We start from the raw sequence: 19,408 nt of genomic DNA, 5'->3' as shown, positions 1-19,408 counted from the left end.
TGACAAAATAATTTTACAATTCACTTAGAACCAGCAGTTAGCCATGTTCTTTTGGTAAATTTCTTTTCAAATAATTTTGTAACAAAGAAAACCCGCGACTCCGGTGAAAATCCATTCTTATCATATGCTGTTAAAAGGTTTCAAGATCTATTAAACTTCTGGCTGCCCACCAAAGAGCTTGTTGCGTTGAGCTCAAGGAAATATTTGCAGATATCAATGACCTCAATTAAATGGCTTAAGTCAACCTATTTAATTTTAAGCTAGATTTTCAGGAACTATTTAAGACCAAAGAGACTGCAAATTGCAAGTCATTGTTTGTCATTCTCAGCAAGTTGAAGAAGATTTAGGATTTTAATTCCATGTGGGTCAGAGTTGCCTTACTTGTGATACAAGGGTGGAGTTTTTCTGACTTTAGCTTACCTATCAAAAATGACCGTGCTAACTGCCTTTATTATCTTATTGTTTTATAAACTTTGGAAGATTCAATATTCAAAAACAATGTTAATTGGCGAATACATACTTTAAGAATATCCAATTTAAATATGTTGTTTATGAGAAAACTGCATCATGGTCAAGTTCAACTTTCTACTTTTGATTTCATCTTATGAAGTAATGTTCGACTGCCTCTAATCTAACATATCATGTCCTTGGCTTTAATACTATACCCAAATAATCTTGTCAGCTCTCATGTAGGGCTCAGGCTGCTAAGTTTGGTGGATCCTTGACTCCTCACTAAGAATTTCAATTCCAACTCCAAGTAGTAGGGATCGAGACGACTAATAATTTTGTCAACCACCTTATCAACGCCATAGGACTTCCGAAGAATCCTCAATTTAGGTCTAAACTCTTCATAAGGGGGTTGCTACATATAGGGGCGACAAAGATTTGAAAATTTCTATTTAGACTTTTATTAAAATTTTAAAACTATACAAAAAAATTTCTGACTCCACCGATGACTACATATAATCGACGTTTTGATCAAACACAAGACTTGACTTTTTGTTAGTATAAAAACATATAATGAGGATATTGAGTAATGTAGATGAACCTTTCATTTTTGGAAAGGATTGGTAGTTAAGTTGAAAGTGTATCATTGCCGAAGTTGGCACAAGCCAAAACCTTACAGATAAAGAAAATGAGAGCCTTTCTCGCCCTTTTTTTTTCTTTTCTTTTCTTTTCCTTTCTTTTTCCTGTGAGATGGCTTGTTAATCTCTCGATTGAAAATACACATCTTCTTTTCCCTTCATTTATATTTAAATGCAATAAAATTTAATCTTTCTCTTTTGCTAGATATGCGGTCTCCTCCTTTCTTTCCTTTCCACTCTAATCTCGTGTTTAATCTCGCCGGCCGTCATTTGATTGTGAGCTGATGTGACCATTTTGGAGCTTTATGCTTCAGAGATGTTGTCATCAATGGTCAGTCTGAAATCGGACAAAGAGAAATGGCGTCGAATAATGACGCATCGGTGGGTGGGCAGACCGCCTGACGCCTGCGACTCAGCATCTGAGAGTAGAGAACGTTCTAATCAGGAAAGGCGACAAAGATGAAAGGGTCTTCTTCCCCCCCCCTTCATATGGCCCCCGCTCTGCATATGGCCCCCGCTCTGTTGGTGGTGTGTAATGTAAAAGATGCACCCAGTCTCCGTCAAAGTCAATTTTCCTAGAGAGGAGAAGGGAGGGAGAGAGTTTCTTAATGCACTTGCTTTCCTCACAGTCACAGATGACAGAACCGTAAGAAGGAGAGGTGTGCGGATAAATGCAAGGGGAGCGTGAACAGCAACCTCCATTACGCACCACCTTCGTCATCCTCTCTGTCTCTCTCTCCCTTCCTCTCTGTTTTTCGCCAACTATAAGTACAGAGACAGAGGCACCATCTGTCCTATCATTTGGAGCCACTCTCTCTCTCATCGTCTGTCTGTGAAGGAACAGGGAACCATCTAGAGTAGAGAATTTGGGAAAGGTGGTGTTCAACACAAATGGTGGATGTAGGTGATGAGCAGAAGCATCAGGAGGAGGAGGACGTCGGCCGGCGGGGGAAGCATCACTTCGTGTTGGTGCACGGGGTGGGGCATGGGGCCTGGTGCTGGTACAAGGTGAGGACCCTCCTCCAGGCGGCCGGCCACTCCGTCACTTGCGTCGACCTCTCTTCCGCCGGCATCGACCCTTCAGACGCCAACGCCCTCTCCTCCTTCGACGCCTACGACCAGCCCCTCATTACCCACCTCCTCTCCAACCTCCCCGCCGACCAAAAGGTCATAATTCTCGTCTCTTCTCCATGTCTCTCTCAATCTCCCCCTCATATAAATCTATACCATGCTTCTGCTTCTGCTGCTGCTGCTGATCATGATTACGAACGGTGGTAGCCGAGTTCAGGGGGTGGATGCTCAGTTGCATCTTGATCTTCCTCCTCTGCTGCCGCTTTGCTCTTCTTCTTCTTGAGATGAAAGAAGCAGAAATCTGCCGTCTGATCCTTCATTTGTATTTGGGTGGGCAGGTGGTGCTGGTCGGCCACAGCGCCGGAGGGCTCAGCCTCACCCACGCCATCCACGCACTGGGCTCAGCCAAGGTCACCCTCGCCGTGTTCGTGTGCGCCACCATGCTCAGATCCGGGTTCTGGACCCCACAGGACACTCAAGACGTGGGTCCCCCTCTTCCTTTTCCCCCACCTCCCCCTCCACACCCGTGGGTCCCCTGCCATACGAAACGGTCTCTCCGACCCGTCCCTTGACTCTTGCGATTCGATCCTCCGACCTCCTTCGTTTTTATTTTTTTTTTGCATGATATAATTTTAACTTTTGATTTCGATGCAACTTCGTGCCTAGAAAAGGAAAAAAAAAAAGTGGAAAAGTTTTTCCCACCATATGACAAAATAAGATGCATTTCTTGTCTTTTAGCCTTAGGTGGTGTTTGATTTGCGGTTTCGAGGTGGAATTCTGGAAAACAATCAAACGCAGTGAACAATTATCTGGGTAAATATTCACTTTCTGTCTTCTGAAAGAGGGCACAAGATTTTTTGTCCCCATAAAGGTCTGACTTTTCGCTCCACTTTTCAGACTAACAAATAAATAGAAACACAAACAGAAAGTGATTGTGATTGTCTCCCCTTGAAAAATTTCCCCTCAAAATGTACCAATAAAAAGAAAAAAATGAAAGAGAGATAGAGAAAAATTTACCTCTCTCTTTTACCCCCTTGGCTAAACCAGATCTTCTCCTTGGATTTTCTCAAGGAATAAGAGCTTCATCGGATCTAGATCCGACCTCTTGTTGGATCCAGATCTTGTCCAGCTCAAATGAATTAAAATGAGCTCCGAACTCTCTCTCTCTCTCTCTCTTGGCTTCTAACTCCTTTTATTTCTTGTATATGAAAACCATGACAGGGTGCGCCGGATCTGGATCAAGAAGTAGTAGAGCTGGTGTTTGGTGAAGGTCCAGAAAATGCTCCCACAAGCGTCCGCTTTAAACCCGAATTCCAAAGGCAACTCTTCTACAATGAAAGCCCAGAAGAGGTGAGCAATCTCAGCAATTGGCGCATGAATGGTTTAGAGATGAATAATGAGAAACAGTTGTTCATATGATTAAAACATCTAATCTTATTTTCTTCCTTGTTTTTTTCTCTCGACTTCAAAAGATCATCAATCAAGATATGATTCCTTACCTACCAATTCCAATTTCTCTTCGCTTATATCATATCATTTTGAGCACTGTTTCATTAGTTTCTAACCAATTGTTTGAATTATTTTCTTTTCATCTGGTCGGCCTTTGAAAGGTTTCGTTTCTTTCTTCCTTCCTAAAATTAATGGTGGGCACACACCAGTATCGTAGAAAAATGTATGCAAATTGGTATATAAGGTCATGCAACGAAAATTGTTTAGCAGCGTATCAACAACATGACAAGCAAATGATATTTTTCAGACTCTGCAGTGTGGCAGAGTGTGAAAGAAGTTTTACAAAATATCGCGATAAAAACACGATATTTTCATAATATCGGCAGCAACTTTACGTGAACTTTTGGACTTCCAACTCAGGGCTTAATCACGTGGGCTGAGCCTGTTTGTAGTTGTACTGCCTCCTCTCGTATCATCCCCACCCTTTTGCTTTTCCTCTTTTCACAGAGAGGCATGTGATGCTTCTTACTAGAAAATTACTTGAAAAACAACCTTCAACAAGCTCCATAGTAAAAGGGGAGACGAGAAAAAAAAAAAAAAAAAAAAAACACCAAAAGATGCTTTGAAACGACTCATCAATCTTTGCTACGGTTCTAATAAAGCCGGCCTTCTCCTTCACTTTACAGCAGCATGAAACGGATTCCGCACTTTGCTTCTGCATCCAGTGTTCCTTTCTCTTCTTCCCTGTAAAATGTTTGCTGTTAGAAAGGAAAAAGAAGAATGAAAATATGAAATGGACTTACCCAACTTTTCCCCATCATCATCATCACACTGATCATTTTTTCTGCCTCATAATCTCATTGAGATGCCAAACTTAACTTTTTATGGGTACCATCATTATAGCCACACAACAAAAGGCTAGGCCTTTAAAAGAGGAAATATTAGACACTGATTCATTCATCATCACCACCAGCATCTTCCATGTCATCTTAGTCATCTTCATTAATAATGTGTGATGCCTGTCTTTCTCTTTTGAATAGTTGATCTGGGCCCAAGAAACTATCATGTTAAGCAAAAAGTGAACAAAAGTGAAGGTGCCCTTTATTTGGTATAGCTTCTTAGCTATAGAGGATTCTTTAATTTTGTGGGCATTTGTCATTAAGAATTAAAATCAAGAAAGATACATGAAACAAGTGAACAAATGTTACGTGAATCTGTTCCAATTTTGAGGCAGATTTACGAAACAATACGACTCTGTTCCTATACGCCAAATGAGAAGAAAGAACATTGTTTTACTGATTAGGTGATGGAGTTAGTTTTTTGCTTGGTGTTCCTTAGGATGCAGTCCTGGCCTCTATGCTTCTAAAGCCGGTGCCGGTGCGGGCACTCCAGTCTGCAAGGTTTGACAATGGCGAGGGCGTCGACGTGGATGCAGTCAGCCGAGTCTATGTGAAGACGACGAAGGACAGAGTTTTGACGCCGGAGCAGCAAGAAAACATGATCAAGAGATGGCCGCCATGCGAAGTCATGACTCTGGAGACCGACCATAGCCCTTTCTTCTCTGCACCCAATCATTTGGTTAGCTTGCTACTCAAAGCCGCTAGCTCCGACTACTGTCACTAAAGTTTACTGGGGCGACGAGAACAGTGAGGATCACCAAAAATGAGGAGAACTTTCATTGATTTGATTAATAAGATATGGAATGGAATCAAACGCGAAACTCTATGATTATGTATTAGTATCATTTTTTTTGGTTAAAAACATTGTTTATTGGAGATTTGGGAATTTTATGTATTGTTATTTTCTTGTGTTGATCCTCATGTATCCATCTCTACTTAATGGAAGTTGGTATATCCATTCTCTACCCTTTATTTAGGATTCCAAATTGCATAGTTCCACAAAATCATTACTTTAACATTTGAGTTTTGGAGATCCAAAAGATTATGCTTCTGTATCAGATGGCATAGGCAGATGGTTCTGATATAATCAGATCCGGACAATTTGTATACAGATTGGTGCAGGCCTTTCAACAATTAACGGCTCCCATCCTTCTCAAATTTTATTATTATTAAGTAAACTACTTGAACCATGAACCCAACCATCTATAATACATCTATTTTTAGATATCCAACCCAAATGTGGACCACTGTAACTTTTATAGTAATCTACCACTCACTCCAGCAGATTATGGTCGGAAGGGACGAGGCGGGGGGTTAAGGGAAGCTGGAATCATTATATTTTCTTGCTGTTTAGTAGATGGCAACCAACAGCCGGCCTATTAGCTCAGTTGGTTAGAGCGTCGTGCTAATAACGCGAAGGTCGCAGGTTCGAGACCTGCATGGGCCAGTGTACCTTTTTCTTTCTTGTCTGCCTTTTCCTTGTTTCTTTCTCCCTCCTTTTCTTTCCACTCCACTTTTATTTCTTATTCTTCTTCTTGGCTTTTATTTTCTTCTTCTTAGCCACCATGATAACTTTACCCCCCACTGCTTTATGCAATTATACCAAATCGTACCATATCCAAATCCAATTCTTCAACCGGCGACAAATAATAACCCGGAAACCAACCTTACCTTTGGATTTGATCCAACATTTGATAATGAAATTAATATTCAATTTCGAAAGCTGAAATTGGAAAAGTGTATGCAAAAGGTTAATCGGCCGTATTACATTAAAAGGACGCCCATTATCCGATGCGAATCCAACTTTGCTACGTTTTGTCTGCGTGTCCCTCCCCATATATCTTATGCTTAAAGTTTCTACATTTTTATTTAAGCCATTTAAGACTTTGAGATTATAAAAATAAGTAGTAGTGTTAAACGAGTCTAATCAAGTCGAGTTCATGAGCTCAACTCTGTAACTCAAGTGTTGAGTTCAACGGAATGAGTTTAAGTCGAGTCTTAATTGGCTCCACTTGTTGAACATCCCTACTTCTTCTATGGCCAGATTTTTTTTTTTGAAAATTTTTTACAATGATAAAAACCATCGCCAATAGTGTATTGCATGGCTAAAAACTATGGCCAATCAACTATAACAACAAAATGCATCATTTATTATTGTTTTTAACGTCACAAAATATAAAAAAAGAAAACATCTAACCGTAAAAGTTGGCCTCCTGATTGAAACATTTATGATGATTTAATGGTTAAAATTTAAAAGTCCGTGTTAATGTAAACCGTTGCCGCACATAAAAGTAACTTAAATTTAGTGACTTTTTTTAACAAAAGAATTTAAATTTTAACTATCTAACATTGCACTAAAACATTGCTAAAGTTACCATCAACCATCACCGCACATAAACTGTAACTAACATGAATTTAGTGTTTTGTGTTTAGCAATAATTTTTTGATGGAAGTATTAGTAAAAAGTAGTAAAAGAGTAAAAAGGCTAAATCATGGGGGTTTTACTTGAAAGTCGTTGACTACGTTTAACTTTTAATTCTACGGGGAAGGTCAAAGGCCTGCAACACTATTTTGACTAATTACAATTTTCCATCAAAATTTTTCTCTAATTAAAGTATTGTGGTCTATTCTTCAATTTATTTAAAAACCCACCTCCTTCTGTCCGAGTAAGTCATTTATTATACTCACTCACTTGTGACGGTGAAATGGTTCCACTAAAGACACGTTAAGCTGCGCGATGTGGATGAAACTGAAAGGGCATAAAATGCAACTAAGGCGCAAATAACGCTTTTTGAGGCAGCAAGAAACAAACTTCCTAATTACGCAAAATTGGGCGGATGATTTCTAATAGTATAAGTTCGGTGGTAGCGTTTGAGAAATTGTTGCAAAAAAAAAAAAAAAAAAAAGGAGTTGGAGATGGCGGGCTGCCGAGAAGGCGTTATAGAGCCGCGAAGAAGCGTGATCCTCTTGGTTCGGTTGTCTGCTGAGGTACGCCACCCACCACCACCTTCCTCTTCTTCCTCCCGCCCCTCCCTCCTTCCCTCTCGGTGTATCCCGTTTCAGATCCTAAAGAGGGAACCGGGGTTGGGATTGGGGGGCGTTGGGGATTGGTGTGGGTGTTCCTGTGGCTTTCTCCGATTCCTTTCTGGTGGATAATTCGTGCTGCGAATTGGTCATCCAGCGTTTTGGGTTCTGAATCGTTCTGCGTGGTGGTGGTGGACTCTCTCTGGGGCGGGTGATCCCTTCCCGAGGCTCGCTGCGCGGATCTCTCGTTCTTGTTGATGGTTCGTTGTCGTTGTTTCCTGACGGAGATCCAAATCTGGTGGGTTTTCCAACTCTCTGCTGTTTGATCATCTTTGATTTGTAAATGTTGCGTGTCTCTGGGCGGATTTGTTCTTTTGACGATGTTCAAGAATTTGAATTCGGCTTTATGATTTGATATACGCGGTTGCTCTCATTTCGATTACCAATTACCGAATTCCGGAGGATTCTTTTTTGCCCCTTTTGTTCTGGTGACCGTATTTTGTCGATCGGTTTGTATGATTTCTGCGGGTGGATTGTTTTTCCTTCGTTTATTTTGATTGCGATTGATGTGCTTTCTTCTTGATGTCTGTCAAGGCCCTGGTTGATGGTCTCGTTTAGGTGATGTAGTCCTTTTGTCATCACTCAGCAATGATAAAAATTTTCTTGTTTTCAAAAGCCTACGGCGCGCATTTCTCTATCCATTCTCTCGTTTCCTCCAATTTCCCCCCTCGGTGTCGGTTATGTGTCTTCCCGTTTCTCCCTCTGGTCCTCTCTCCTTATCCCTCTCTCTGGTTGAGGTTGAAGAATGGAGGGTGGATGGACCATCTTCATCGACCGCCAAGCCAAAGGCCGTTCGAGGAGGTCCAAGCCCTCCTTCTCCAAACCCTTGCAAATGTCTCCGAACCCATCCAGTACCACCATCACCACCAGTGCACTCCCACGAGACGACCACCACGACATCTCTTGCTAAAATCATCCCCTCGGACAAGTGCTCCATCGCGAAGCTCCAATAGTTATCCTTCTTCTCCGCCTCCTTGATTAACTTCAGTCCCTTCCTATCCAGGCCAATCTTGTCCTAGTTTTGGACTTTGACTTTTACCAATCTGTGTATCACTGAGGCAGAACTAAGCTAGACAGGTCGAAAACAAGCTGAATTCATGTAGGAAACATGCTTGTATGGATCTTGTAGATTGGTTGTTTGCTCTTTGTATGTTTGATTATGATGTGCCACGAAAAACGAAGACAGAGCCTATTTTGGATCTTCCAAGCTTCATAGATGCATCCAAAAGGAAGGAAATCAAAAACCGGCTTTTGGTTTCCAGATTTTCTAGGTCTACTAAAAGCTGCATTTTCCAGAAAATAAAATGCCATACTTTTGAGAACCTGGAAAGTGAAGACCCCGGAAGTATCTTTTTCTAGACCTGTGAATAAAGTCATAAACATAGGGATCTTTTTCGTTTTCCTTTTTTTCCCCTTATTTTGTGATTGAGACATTATTTTTTAGTTTTCTGGATTAACACGGCTTGATCGAAGTGAAAAAAAAAAATTAGGAACAAGGAATTGGTTATTCGTCAGTAGTTTCTGTGTGTGTTTTTATTATACCTTCTCTTCTTCAACTTATACAATTATACTGTTTTGGGCCAGAATTTCCGCAACATAAACTTCATGAATTCAAGAAGCACAGTGCAACAACAGTTTCCTGCAGATTGGGAAACAAGAACAGTTTCTTTTTCTGGATCTCTTGTTTGCCTCTTTCCCAGATTCTTTGGAGCTACAGTTGTTTACATAAACTTTCCCTTGTTGAAGGCTGTTGTTAGAAGTCGTTCTGCTTCAGTTTGGGCGCTAAAGGCTCTTGGAACAAACCACCCTTAGTAGTGAACAGTTGTTCGCTTGTCTTCTACTGTTGTGGTTATTTGAAGATTTCAGAGATGGTTGCGTCTCAGTTAACTGGTTTTCCATCCATTGCCATGTGCAAGACCTTTCAGTCTAAACTGGCATTGTCTGTTAATCCTCCTAGTGGTCACTCAGATTTGGAGTTTGACTTTGATGAGTTATTTGGGCCACTGCCTGTTCAGGCTGCAAGTCCTCTTGCTACGAATGAATCACAGGAACTGGTGTTTGAAGGTCCAGCTGTTATTCTCAGCCGGTCTCATTCGCTCACTGGGCCTTCCGCTCGTGTTAGTCAATCCTTGCCATTTAGCAAGCTTACACTAGTTGAGACAGAGAGCACACTGGAACTTGTGGATTGTGGTGTTCCAGAGCCATTGGAAGAAAATGGGGCACCTCTAGATGATTTAGGTGTGGATAGCCCTCAATCTTTGGAAAACCAGGGCATTGGACTCGAAGATTTTGAGATAATGAAGGTGGTAGGGCAAGGAGCATTTGCAAAGGTTTTTCAAGTAAGGAAGAAAGGCACTTCAGAAATATATGCAATGAAGGTCATGCGTAAAGACAAGATACTCGAGAAAAATCATGCGGATTACATGAAAGCTGAGAGGGACATTTTGACTAAGATTGAGCACCCATTCATTGTCCAGCTTCGTTACTCATTTCAGGTAACAATAACAACAACCTCTTTGCACTATGTCCCATCTTATGGTTCCATGAAAGTAGTTATTCCTAGTTCTCCTCGTTTTCTTGCAAGTAAGAGATCCTCGTGGTGCATGTAATATTGTTTGTTGATTGATTTATGCATGCATCTTGAAGTGATTCAAAAGTTTGAGATTTTAACTTGGTTGCACTTTTAGAAGGATATATGTTTGTCGGAAAATACTGGTGGCGTCTATCCTTACAAGTGTATTCATGCATAGAAACAGTAACCATTAAACATTTGGAACCAGCTAGAAAAGCTGATGTTGAACACAAAATATGGAAAAAAGAAAAGAAGAAGAAACAGAAATGTGAATTATGCTGGTAGATTATTGAAGTGGTATGCATGAATATTAGATTGAAACCTGCCATGTGCAGCTGTTGAATATGTATGCCAAGAAAGTTTTGAGCTTCTGAAGGGAAAGATATTAATTTAAACTTTTGAAAACAGAAAAAATTGCAACTATGGGTACAAGTAAGCCCTTGTTTGCTTGTTAGTCATTGTGTGCACTTGATTTTATCCTTTCCTTGCCGTTGTCTCCATGTTTGGTTTCCTTTTTTAATGTCTCAACCATTGTCATAGAAAACACATTTTATTAAAAAAAAAAAAACACATATAAAACTTGAAAAACAAGTCAGCCGTATAAAACGTGAAAAAGCATAAAAAACAGGTATAATACAGATATAAAACGCGTTTGTTTTTAGAAAAATGCCAAAAAATAAAGACGGGTATAATATGGGTGTAATACGCGTTTTTTCACTTTTTTTCACATTTTATTAATTTTTATATTTTTATAATTTTTTGGTTTTATTAAATGTTTTAAATTTTTTAAAAATTCGCCGAGATTTTTTTGAGATATACAACTTTGTTATATTATATCCGAGGATTTCCTTGCCGTATAATATCCATACACGGTTTTTGTGACAATGGTCTCAATTCATATCAGTGCCTTAAGGAGACTGAAGAATGAGGACTACAAGAACCAAGAAAACTGGTCCATGATAATGATCTCCAGCTTCCCCTGTCCCTGGCCCTCTCTTCTATTGCATGGATAAGAGATTTTTTCATCTTTTCATTAACTAACCTTTTGTAAAAATCATAACCACTATTTTTACCCTTTAATCTCTCCTATTTGATGGATGGGAGATTTTTAATCTTTCATTTTCCTTGCCTTTTATAAAAACATTTTGGGTGAGAAGAAGTCTATAATTGTGATAAACTTTCCCAAGTATTATCAGATAGATGTATCTGATATCCAAGGAGGTCTCCAAAAAGGTTGAAATTAAAGCGCACCCAGCAATTATCCTTAGGGGATCTACTGAGATTTAGGCGATGTAACTAGGAAATATTAAATCATTGATTGTCAGAGCGATCTCTTGTCAATGGGGAAACAGGCAGGACGAACAGGGTATTGGCTCAGTCTCACTGGAATAATGGCCAAGTAGCTGTATATGATCATTTACATGAAATATCAGTCAGACTTTGGCATGCATCTATGATTTGTTTCCTATTAACTATGATTAAAACAATTGGGCTTTCTCTATTTTCATGTTGTCTTTTTTTGGTGACTGAAGCATAACCTCTGTGTGATGGTGGAAGTAACACTGTGATTTTTCTAGCCATCTGCAGACTAAGTACAGACTTTATCTTGTGCTGGACTTTATTAATGGCGGTCATCTATTCTTTCAGCTCTATCATCAGGGACTTTTCAGGTATAAATGTGGGTCTGTGGTATTCTTGACATGTAACAAGTAGCAATTTGAAACTGATGTTAGGGCAAAACCTGTTAATGAAAGAAAACTTAGTTATCAGGTTCCGGCTTGAATTTGGAATAGAAAACTGTGAGGGAATGTTTTAAATCTGAAAATATAGATGCCATCAAAGTTACATGGTCAAATTTGTCTCTAGACAGGATCTCCATTAAGACCCCACTTTTTTTCTTCTCCTTCACAGATCTTGAGATTTTAATCTGTTTTTCAAATTAGTGAAATGATCAACTGATCATCTTTTTATATTTACAGGGAGGATGTTGCGCGCATCTATGCAGCTGAGATAGTTTCTGCTGTATCTCACCTCCATGCAAATGGCATTATGCATAGGGATCTGAAACCAGAGAACATCCTTCTAGATGCCGATGGCCATGTAAAACTCTGAGCCAAATGAAATGATTTGGAAATGAGGCAATTCCTACATAATCAAGCATGCTCTGACGTAGTGAATTTGTTTTAGGTCATGTTGACAGATTTTGGACTGGCCAAGCAGTTTGAGGAGAATACTAGATCAAACTCTCTTTGTGGTACTGTGGAGTATATGTCACCAGAAATTATCCTTGGAAAAGGGCATGACAAAGCATCAGATTGGTGGAGTGTCGGAATCCTAATATTTGAAATGTTGACAGGAAAGGTGAGTTTCCTATTATGAAATTCGAGCATAGATTCATCTAAGTATTGGTCAAGTTCATCCCTCACGCCTGGTCTGTTACCGGAGGGTGCTAATTTCAGCCCCAAAATGTTGCTGGATTGCCATGTATGCTAGGCAGTGACCTAGTAGTAAGTATTTAAAAGTTAAAACCCTGACTAGTTGTCTGACTGTTCAGCTGATGCGGGTGTCAAGTACCTTGTGTTGTCAAACAGCGACTAGCTGGTCATACTATTACTTGATGGTCAGCTGACTAATCTTTGTCTTTATACATTCTGTATATGGGTGTATATATAATAGTTATTTGTGTTTACCCAATCAACTTGGATCCACTCAACTAGCGTCAACTACTCTTTCTATAGTTAATAGTCTTGAATAACCTGTCTCCAATTTTCTATTTTGACCACTTAGGAAACAACTATGTTGAATGATAATGTAAGCAAAGCTGTTGGGATATGTGAGGCTGTGAATCGTAGTCACAATACTTCTTAAGTCTTGACAATATTCATTATGTGTTGCTTTAGGCTGAACCCTAAGTGGGAAAATGTCGCAGGACTTCTAAACTATTTACTGTAATAGTACCATGATATTATCGCAATAACGTCACAAATCTGTGTCTTGAATAAGCAAAAAGCTCTTTTTATATAATTTATGTATTTGTAGTTTACTCATTTTTCTTTTGGATTAAGAAACTTCAATGATTTTAAAAATATTTTCACAGATCGAACTATTTTTTTGGAAAAGCCACATTCAACAAAAGGGATTTCCTAAAGATGAAACTGCCCTAGATATTGCTTGAAACTATGGTGGTGGCTTCGCTAGGAAATTGGGGGGAATGGATGAAGACGTGTGGTGCAGCTTTGATTTCTCTTATTTTGATTTTTGGTCACTCCAATGAGCCCGTGTTTTTGCAGCCACCATTTGTTGGAGGGAACCGTGGTAAGATTCAGCAAAAAATAATCAAGGATAAGATCAAACTGCCTGCATTTCTGTCAAGTGAAGCTCATTGTTTCCTCAAGGGGGTCAGTTCACATCTATTTGATCAGACCTGTTCTTTATCTACTTTGGGCTCATTTCACTCTGTTACTGCTAATGTACTCATGCCAGATGGTGGTTTGTGTTTCAGCTTTTACAAAAGGATGCAAGCAGGCGCCTTGGTAGTGGGCCAGAAGGCAGTGAAGAGATCAAGCGCCATAAATGGTTCAAGTCTATCAACTGGCGAAAGCTTGAAGCTAGAGAAACTGAGCCTGGTTTCCGTCCAAATGTTGGTGGTAAAGAGTGTGTTGCCAACTTTGATGAACGGTGGACGAGCATGCCCCTGCTGGACTCGCCAGCAGCAAGCCCAAGACCTGGCGAGAGCAATTTTATTGGCTTTACATATGTGAGGCCTAATTTCTTGTCTGCTAAGCCTCGCCCCATGATGTAGCCAAACCTTTTTTTAACGCTATTTGTCCCCAGCTACATTGTTATTGCCATTACTTTTCAGCTTATGCAGACTGAGCTGCTGCCATACTTTCTGCCTACTGTGCTTTCGTAGTCTTTTTATTCCTTCCCGATGTGCAAATTGAACTAGCATGCTTTTTTTGAAGCATGCACTCACTCATAAGGATGATCCATATGGAAGGTAAAATTGCTAAATGTGAAGCATTTTGCATTATCTGCTGATCACGATATTTAACAATCTATCGTTCACATTTTTTTTGGTGTGAGGTTGCTAGGCCGAATCACTAAAGAGATGGAGCTTGCAAACGGTGTGAGTATGGTCCTTGGTAGAGCAACGTGCAATATGCTAGTTCTATATGTTCAATCTGTTACCTTGGGTTGGGAGTCCGTGCATGGTTTCATGACTATATTTTCTCCTTCGATTCTAAAAATGAAGATCCGCAGTACTGCGTTGGCAGCCCAAAGGCTTTGTAGATTTTGCTGCCCGGACGCGTTAAGATACCGATTTTTGGGCTGCTATGGGTCTTCATGCCAAACTGCACTCCTACCGATGACAATATTCTGTATAAAAACAATTTCTTGAGCAAAAAATGTTCTCCTATTTGGAGATATTGATTTTTAAAAGCTTTGAAAAGCTTATGTGTGCATGATAAAACTATTGTTGGACATCGTCTGATACGCATCAAAGGAGACACTTTATCCTTTTTCTTTTCTGAACGAAAAACAAACTTGTTCGCGGCCCACATTTTTTTCGATATATTATGAACTCCACGACAATTTCTCACGGAAATCAGGCTGACATTCTTCTTTTTGTAAATAAAATCCCTGCGGATGGTAACGGGAACTCAAAACCGACTGTGGGCGTTGGGAAAGCAGTCTTTTCTTAGGAATCATGCTGACCTCAAATTCTTGATAACCGGAAAATCCGACGTGGCCAAAAGGGCACCTCTTCCCCTAGCGAGATTCAGCAGCCTAGATGCTTACAAACACAAATCCCAACTTCTAACAACAAACAATACACTAGCTTGTTCTCTGTTTTTTCTGCTTCTATGGCTTCCTCCTTTCTGTTCCCGACTATGTCCTCTCCAAAACCCAGTTCCTCTTTCCTCTCACCGTGCATATCTCAACCTCCTTCCACCTGCCTACTGTTCAAAGGCCATTCTTTCATCATCAGGAGTCCTGCTCAAAAAAACCCAACAAGGCTAAAAGCCATTTTTGGAGATCTCTCGCATAATTTAGCCACTGCTTTTAGCTCTTCAGGATTGGAAGAATATGGGTTTGTGCTTCCATTGGTTAAATACGGTCTATCTCTTGTTCAGAGCATTGAGGATTTGCCAGAGAGGCAGAGGATTTGGGTCCTGTCTTTTATCGGTTTCAGTTGGATTTACTTGAATGCAAGACCTGGAGTGTTGATCGGTGCAATCGATGCTTATCTTTTGGCTCCCTTGCAACTAGGTCTTGATAGTGTCTTAGGGAGGAGGAACCTGAAGAGGACGGATTTTGTGCTAGGGGACAGGTTGGGCGAAGGAACGTTTGGGGTGGTTTATTATGGGGCAATGGTGCCCAAGAATTCTGGGTTGCAGGAGGAGGAAGCGGTGAGGAGGACGGGGAGGAGGGTCAGAAGCCCACAAATGGATGAAAGGTTTAAGAATTCTCAGAAGGTCATTCTTAAGAAGGTTTGCACCCTCTCTTTCTCTCTGATCTGGCTACACGTTCCTGTGGCTGGGTCAATTTTGTCAAGGACTTGTGCTTCTCTCTTTCAAAACGTTGCATTTCCCTACTTAACTGTTTCTTTTGGTCTCTTCTGGTTGGTTGTTCTGAGAACAAAATGACTGGTCGTTCAGAGACCAAAATGACAGTCATACATATCTTCATTACACGAGTATTCACACAATTGCTGTAAGGAACATTTGATGATATTGATAGGTGAAGGACTGTCCTTGTGCTCCTATGTCACATCACAAAATTGCACTACCGATATATGCCTGTTTATCCTATGTATGCATGCAAGACCAACAATTTTCTGCTAAGCAGGTCAAGGTTGAAATTGAAGGAGCCAAAGAATGTGGTGACTTTGAGGAGTGGTTCAACTATAGACTCTCAAGAGCTGCTCCAGAGACTTGTGCTGAATTCCTCGGGAGTTTCGTGGCTGATAAAACAGTTTCACAATTTACCAAAGGTGGCAAATGGCTTGTTTGGAAATTTGAGGTACTCAACTGGAAGCTTTAGCGATTCATGTTAACGGTAAAAATATTTTCCAAAATGTTCTTATGTGGCTTCTTGGCAAGTTCATGTTGTACTTCCGGCGCTAAAAATTATCGCCAATGGTCGATAAATGCTTGGCTCAGGACTTTTGCCACATAGAACACTTAAAGCATGCAGGCTGTACTCTCTAGTAGACTTCAAGTTGCTGAAGATTGTAAAATCTATGGTCCCAATATAAGAGGTATCCCAAATCAGGCCACATTGTTGAAGCCATTTCCTGGGTGAATTGGGCCTTGAACCTAATTTACTTTGATTGTAGTGTCTGAATCCTTGCATTGTGCAATTATATGAATAGATTTTCTGTTGCTAAAGGGAAATTTCCTATCCTTCTGGCTTGCTGTAACTGTATATACTTTCATTGTGCCAACATTCACCAGGGGGATCTGACTCTGGCTGACTACATGAGAGACCGCAATTTCCCAATGAACTTGGAATCCATAATGTTTGGACGTGTTTTAAAGGGAATGGATACTACCCAAAGGAATGCATTGATCATCAAACAGATAATGCGTCAAATTATCACTTCTCTCAGGAAGATTCATGATACAGGCATTGTTCATCGAGATGTAAAGCCAGCAAACTTGGTGGTCACCAGAAAAGGGCAGATAAAGCTTATTGATTTTGGGGCTGCAACTGATTTACGAATTGGCAAGAACTATGTACCAGATCGGGGACTGCTTGATCCAGACTATTGTCCCCCAGAGCTGTTTGTGCTTCCAGAAGAGACACCAAGTCCTCCCCCGGCACCCATTGCAGCTCTTTTTTCTCCAATTCTGTGGCAGGTGTGGCTTTGTGCTTTATTTTTACTGGCCTTGAGAGAATAAGAAAAGGAAACATACTCATTCTAGGGCTTTCTCGACATGGTGGGATGTTTTTCTTTCTTTGTTCCTTCCGTGGCCAAACAATGCAAGAACCATTTCAGATTTTTAAATGAGCTCTTTCTAAGATGATTTTGTGAGAACCTTCTCGCTTAAGTACAAAAAACTTAAAAATCCAGCATAACAATAATTATATCAGATTTACCTAATTATATACATATTTCTGCCTTTTGGAGCATGTGGGCTGATGGAATTCGATTTCCTTATGTGTTTTTGCAGCTAAACAGTCCCGATCTGTTTGATATGTATTCTGCTGGAGTGATACTTCTGCAGATGGCTATTCCTACGCTGAGGTCATCAGCAGGTATAAAAAATTTTAAATCCGAAATAAAAAATGCTGGATATGATTTGAAGAAATGGAGGGGAAACACTCGACTGAGGCCGGACTTGAGTATACTTGAACTTGAATCCGGGAGAGGTTGGGACTTGGTCACAAAACTCATTTCAGAAAGAGGGTCCTTTAGACGGGGCCGTTTATCTGCTGCTGCCGCTCTCCGACATCCTTATTTTCTGCTTGGTGGTGACCGAGCAGCTGCTGCCTTTTCAAAGCTAAGCATTGCTAGCCAGTGAATTTTCTAAATGCACCAATGTGAGAATTTCATTCCTTGTCTAATTTTACGAGTCAAAAAGTGCATGTTATAGATTTTTCTTTTTCTGCATTTCATTCTTTTGAAATGGAAATTATGCACTAATGTTATGAAAATTAAGAACATTAAGTCGTGCGACACTAACTGCCCCTTTTTGGATTTGTGTGTTTATAAGCACATCTGAGTTTCATCCTTGATTCAAGCTGCTCAAATTGGTCTGCAAAACTCATACAATGTGGCACCATTTTGTTATAGAAATGGTAATTTAATGAATGGTCAGCTTCTTTTTCTCGTCATAATGTTGTGGTATTGTTATTGCCAGTTTAAACGTTCTGCACGAAATTTCATATCCTTCACCATTTTTCTTGAAGCCCATGGCACTTGGCCTTTACTCTTTGTTTACTGTCTACCTACTGATAATTGAGGATATGTGCTGGTGATTCTCTTTGATGCATTACAACTGCTAATTAGTGAATTTAGATCCTTGAGGATACGGTAAATAATTTCCAACATTGTATAGTTTAAGCTTATAATAGCGTACCCTTTTGAGTTTTGAGAGCTGTGATACCCTTCTGCCTTTGCATGCGTCTCTATCTCTCTAACCCTTACATGCATACGCCATACTTATAGTGTTGTACATGCTTACTCAGTATATAATATTTGACTTGCTTTCGACTGTTTGCAGGTTGAAGTTATTATCAACTAAGAAGCACAAGCACCCTGCATCTCATTTCTTGGGGATTAAGAAAATGCGTGAAGAAGAAAAGCCAGAGCCAAATGCATGAGGAAAGAGTGTACCAGTAAAACTAAGAAACAGAGACAAGCCAACAATTGATTTAGATTGGAAAATTTTGTAGCTTGAGCAGCTTAGCCACTTGTAACAGAGTCACGGTTAGGCTTTGTCAAACAACACTCCACTTCATGTTTCCGAGCAGATGACATTAGAAATATGATTATCTCTTAAAGTTGGCAGATTCCAAAGCAGATGTATATATGATATGCAAATGCATGTTAAACATGTATCATAGAAGTTGAAGTTATTTTTTACTCTTAATCCATAAGCTGGAAAAGTGGATGAATAACCATACATCATTTTCGCCTGCAAATGGGTTGGCTGGATCTAGTGTCTCACATGGAGGATGTGTTTCCATGTCGAAAGTTGACACCTGTAAAAATATCATCTGGAAAACAAGGAAGACCAGGAACTTCTTGAAACTGTTCTGTGTTAGCATGGCTTCATTCACAAGACAATACTAGTCTTGGAAGACCAAGAGGGAGTTTTCTGCCATTGCTTGACTAAATCTGTAGTCTATCAGAGTACTCCAACTACACTATCTTTTACTTTTCTGATATCGACTTCTGTCTCCTTAATTTGTGTCGGAAAGATTTATAAAACTTGCTGTGTTTTCTTTATGCTTCAGTTATAACTTATAAGCAAGCAGCCAGTCCATCTCACCGGGGATTGCATGTCTACCTTATGACAGTCGTTCTGCGCTTGCTCACATGTATATTGCTATATAGCGTGCACAGAAGGGCCATATCTGATATAATCACAACCAGATATGATCTATTGAGAAGGAGCAACTTTTGCAATCCAAAACTATTATGCTTAATGGCAATGTTATAAAAGGCGTAGCGTATCGCGTATCGGTCAAGCCGACCTATACGCCGTATCGCAAACATAGCGTAGCGTATCGTA

The 19,408-nt window shown here is 40.1% G+C and overlaps 3 protein-coding genes and 1 non-coding gene across 6 annotated transcripts; all 4 read left to right on the top strand.

Moving 5' to 3' along the window:
• Positions 1-1,618: 1,618 nt before the first annotated feature.
• Positions 1,619-5,419, top strand: LOC116261883 (methylesterase 17-like). Its single transcript, XM_031640805.2, has 4 exons — positions 1,619-2,252; positions 2,495-2,638; positions 3,378-3,506; positions 4,944-5,419. The coding sequence occupies exons 1-4, from the start codon at positions 1,977-1,979 to the stop codon at positions 5,226-5,228; spliced, it is 834 nt and encodes a 277-aa protein (XP_031496665.1). The 5' UTR covers positions 1,619-1,976; the 3' UTR covers positions 5,229-5,419.
• A 458-nt stretch (positions 5,420-5,877) lies between these two features.
• On the top strand, positions 5,878-5,951 carry TRNAI-AAU (transfer RNA isoleucine (anticodon AAU)). The gene has a single exon. It is a non-coding gene; the product is annotated as a tRNA-Ile (tRNA).
• A 1,509-nt stretch (positions 5,952-7,460) lies between these two features.
• On the top strand, positions 7,461-14,193 carry LOC116262509 (serine/threonine-protein kinase AtPK2/AtPK19-like). 2 transcript variants are annotated; one of them, XM_031641955.2, is made up of 7 exons: positions 7,461-7,826; positions 9,335-10,083; positions 11,748-11,830; positions 12,140-12,260; positions 12,348-12,521; positions 13,451-13,558; positions 13,663-14,193. In XM_031641955.2, the coding sequence occupies exons 2-7, from the start codon at positions 9,457-9,459 to the stop codon at positions 13,960-13,962; spliced, it is 1,413 nt and encodes a 470-aa protein (XP_031497815.1). In that variant the 5' UTR covers positions 7,461-7,826; positions 9,335-9,456; the 3' UTR covers positions 13,963-14,193. The 2 variants fall into 2 exon arrangements, with proteins under 2 accessions (XP_031497815.1, XP_031497814.1); XM_031641954.2 differs by having other exon boundaries at positions 9,173-10,083.
• A 631-nt stretch (positions 14,194-14,824) lies between these two features.
• On the top strand, positions 14,825-18,755 carry LOC116263390 (serine/threonine-protein kinase STN8, chloroplastic-like). 2 transcript variants are annotated; one of them, XR_007574413.1, is made up of 6 exons: positions 14,825-15,655; positions 16,014-16,187; positions 16,622-17,026; positions 17,342-17,711; positions 17,885-17,969; positions 18,395-18,755. XR_007574413.1 is itself a non-coding variant. In XM_031643122.2 (5 exons), exons 1-4 carry the CDS (start codon positions 15,029-15,031, stop codon positions 17,690-17,692), a joined length of 1,557 nt encoding a protein of 518 aa, XP_031498982.1. In that variant the 5' UTR covers positions 14,826-15,028; the 3' UTR covers positions 17,693-17,711; positions 18,395-18,755. The 2 variants fall into 2 exon arrangements, 1 of the variants encoding a protein (XP_031498982.1); XM_031643122.2 differs by lacking the exon at positions 17,885-17,969 and having other exon boundaries at positions 14,826-15,655.
• The last annotated feature ends 653 nt before the right edge of the window (positions 18,756-19,408 follow it).

The sequence above is a fragment of the Nymphaea colorata genome, chromosome 10 (genome assembly GCF_008831285.2).
Source record: "Nymphaea colorata isolate Beijing-Zhang1983 chromosome 10, ASM883128v2, whole genome shotgun sequence".
Taxonomy (NCBI): Eukaryota; Viridiplantae; Streptophyta; class Magnoliopsida; order Nymphaeales; family Nymphaeaceae; genus Nymphaea; species Nymphaea colorata.
This window is presented reverse-complemented; position numbering and strand designations above follow the sequence as displayed.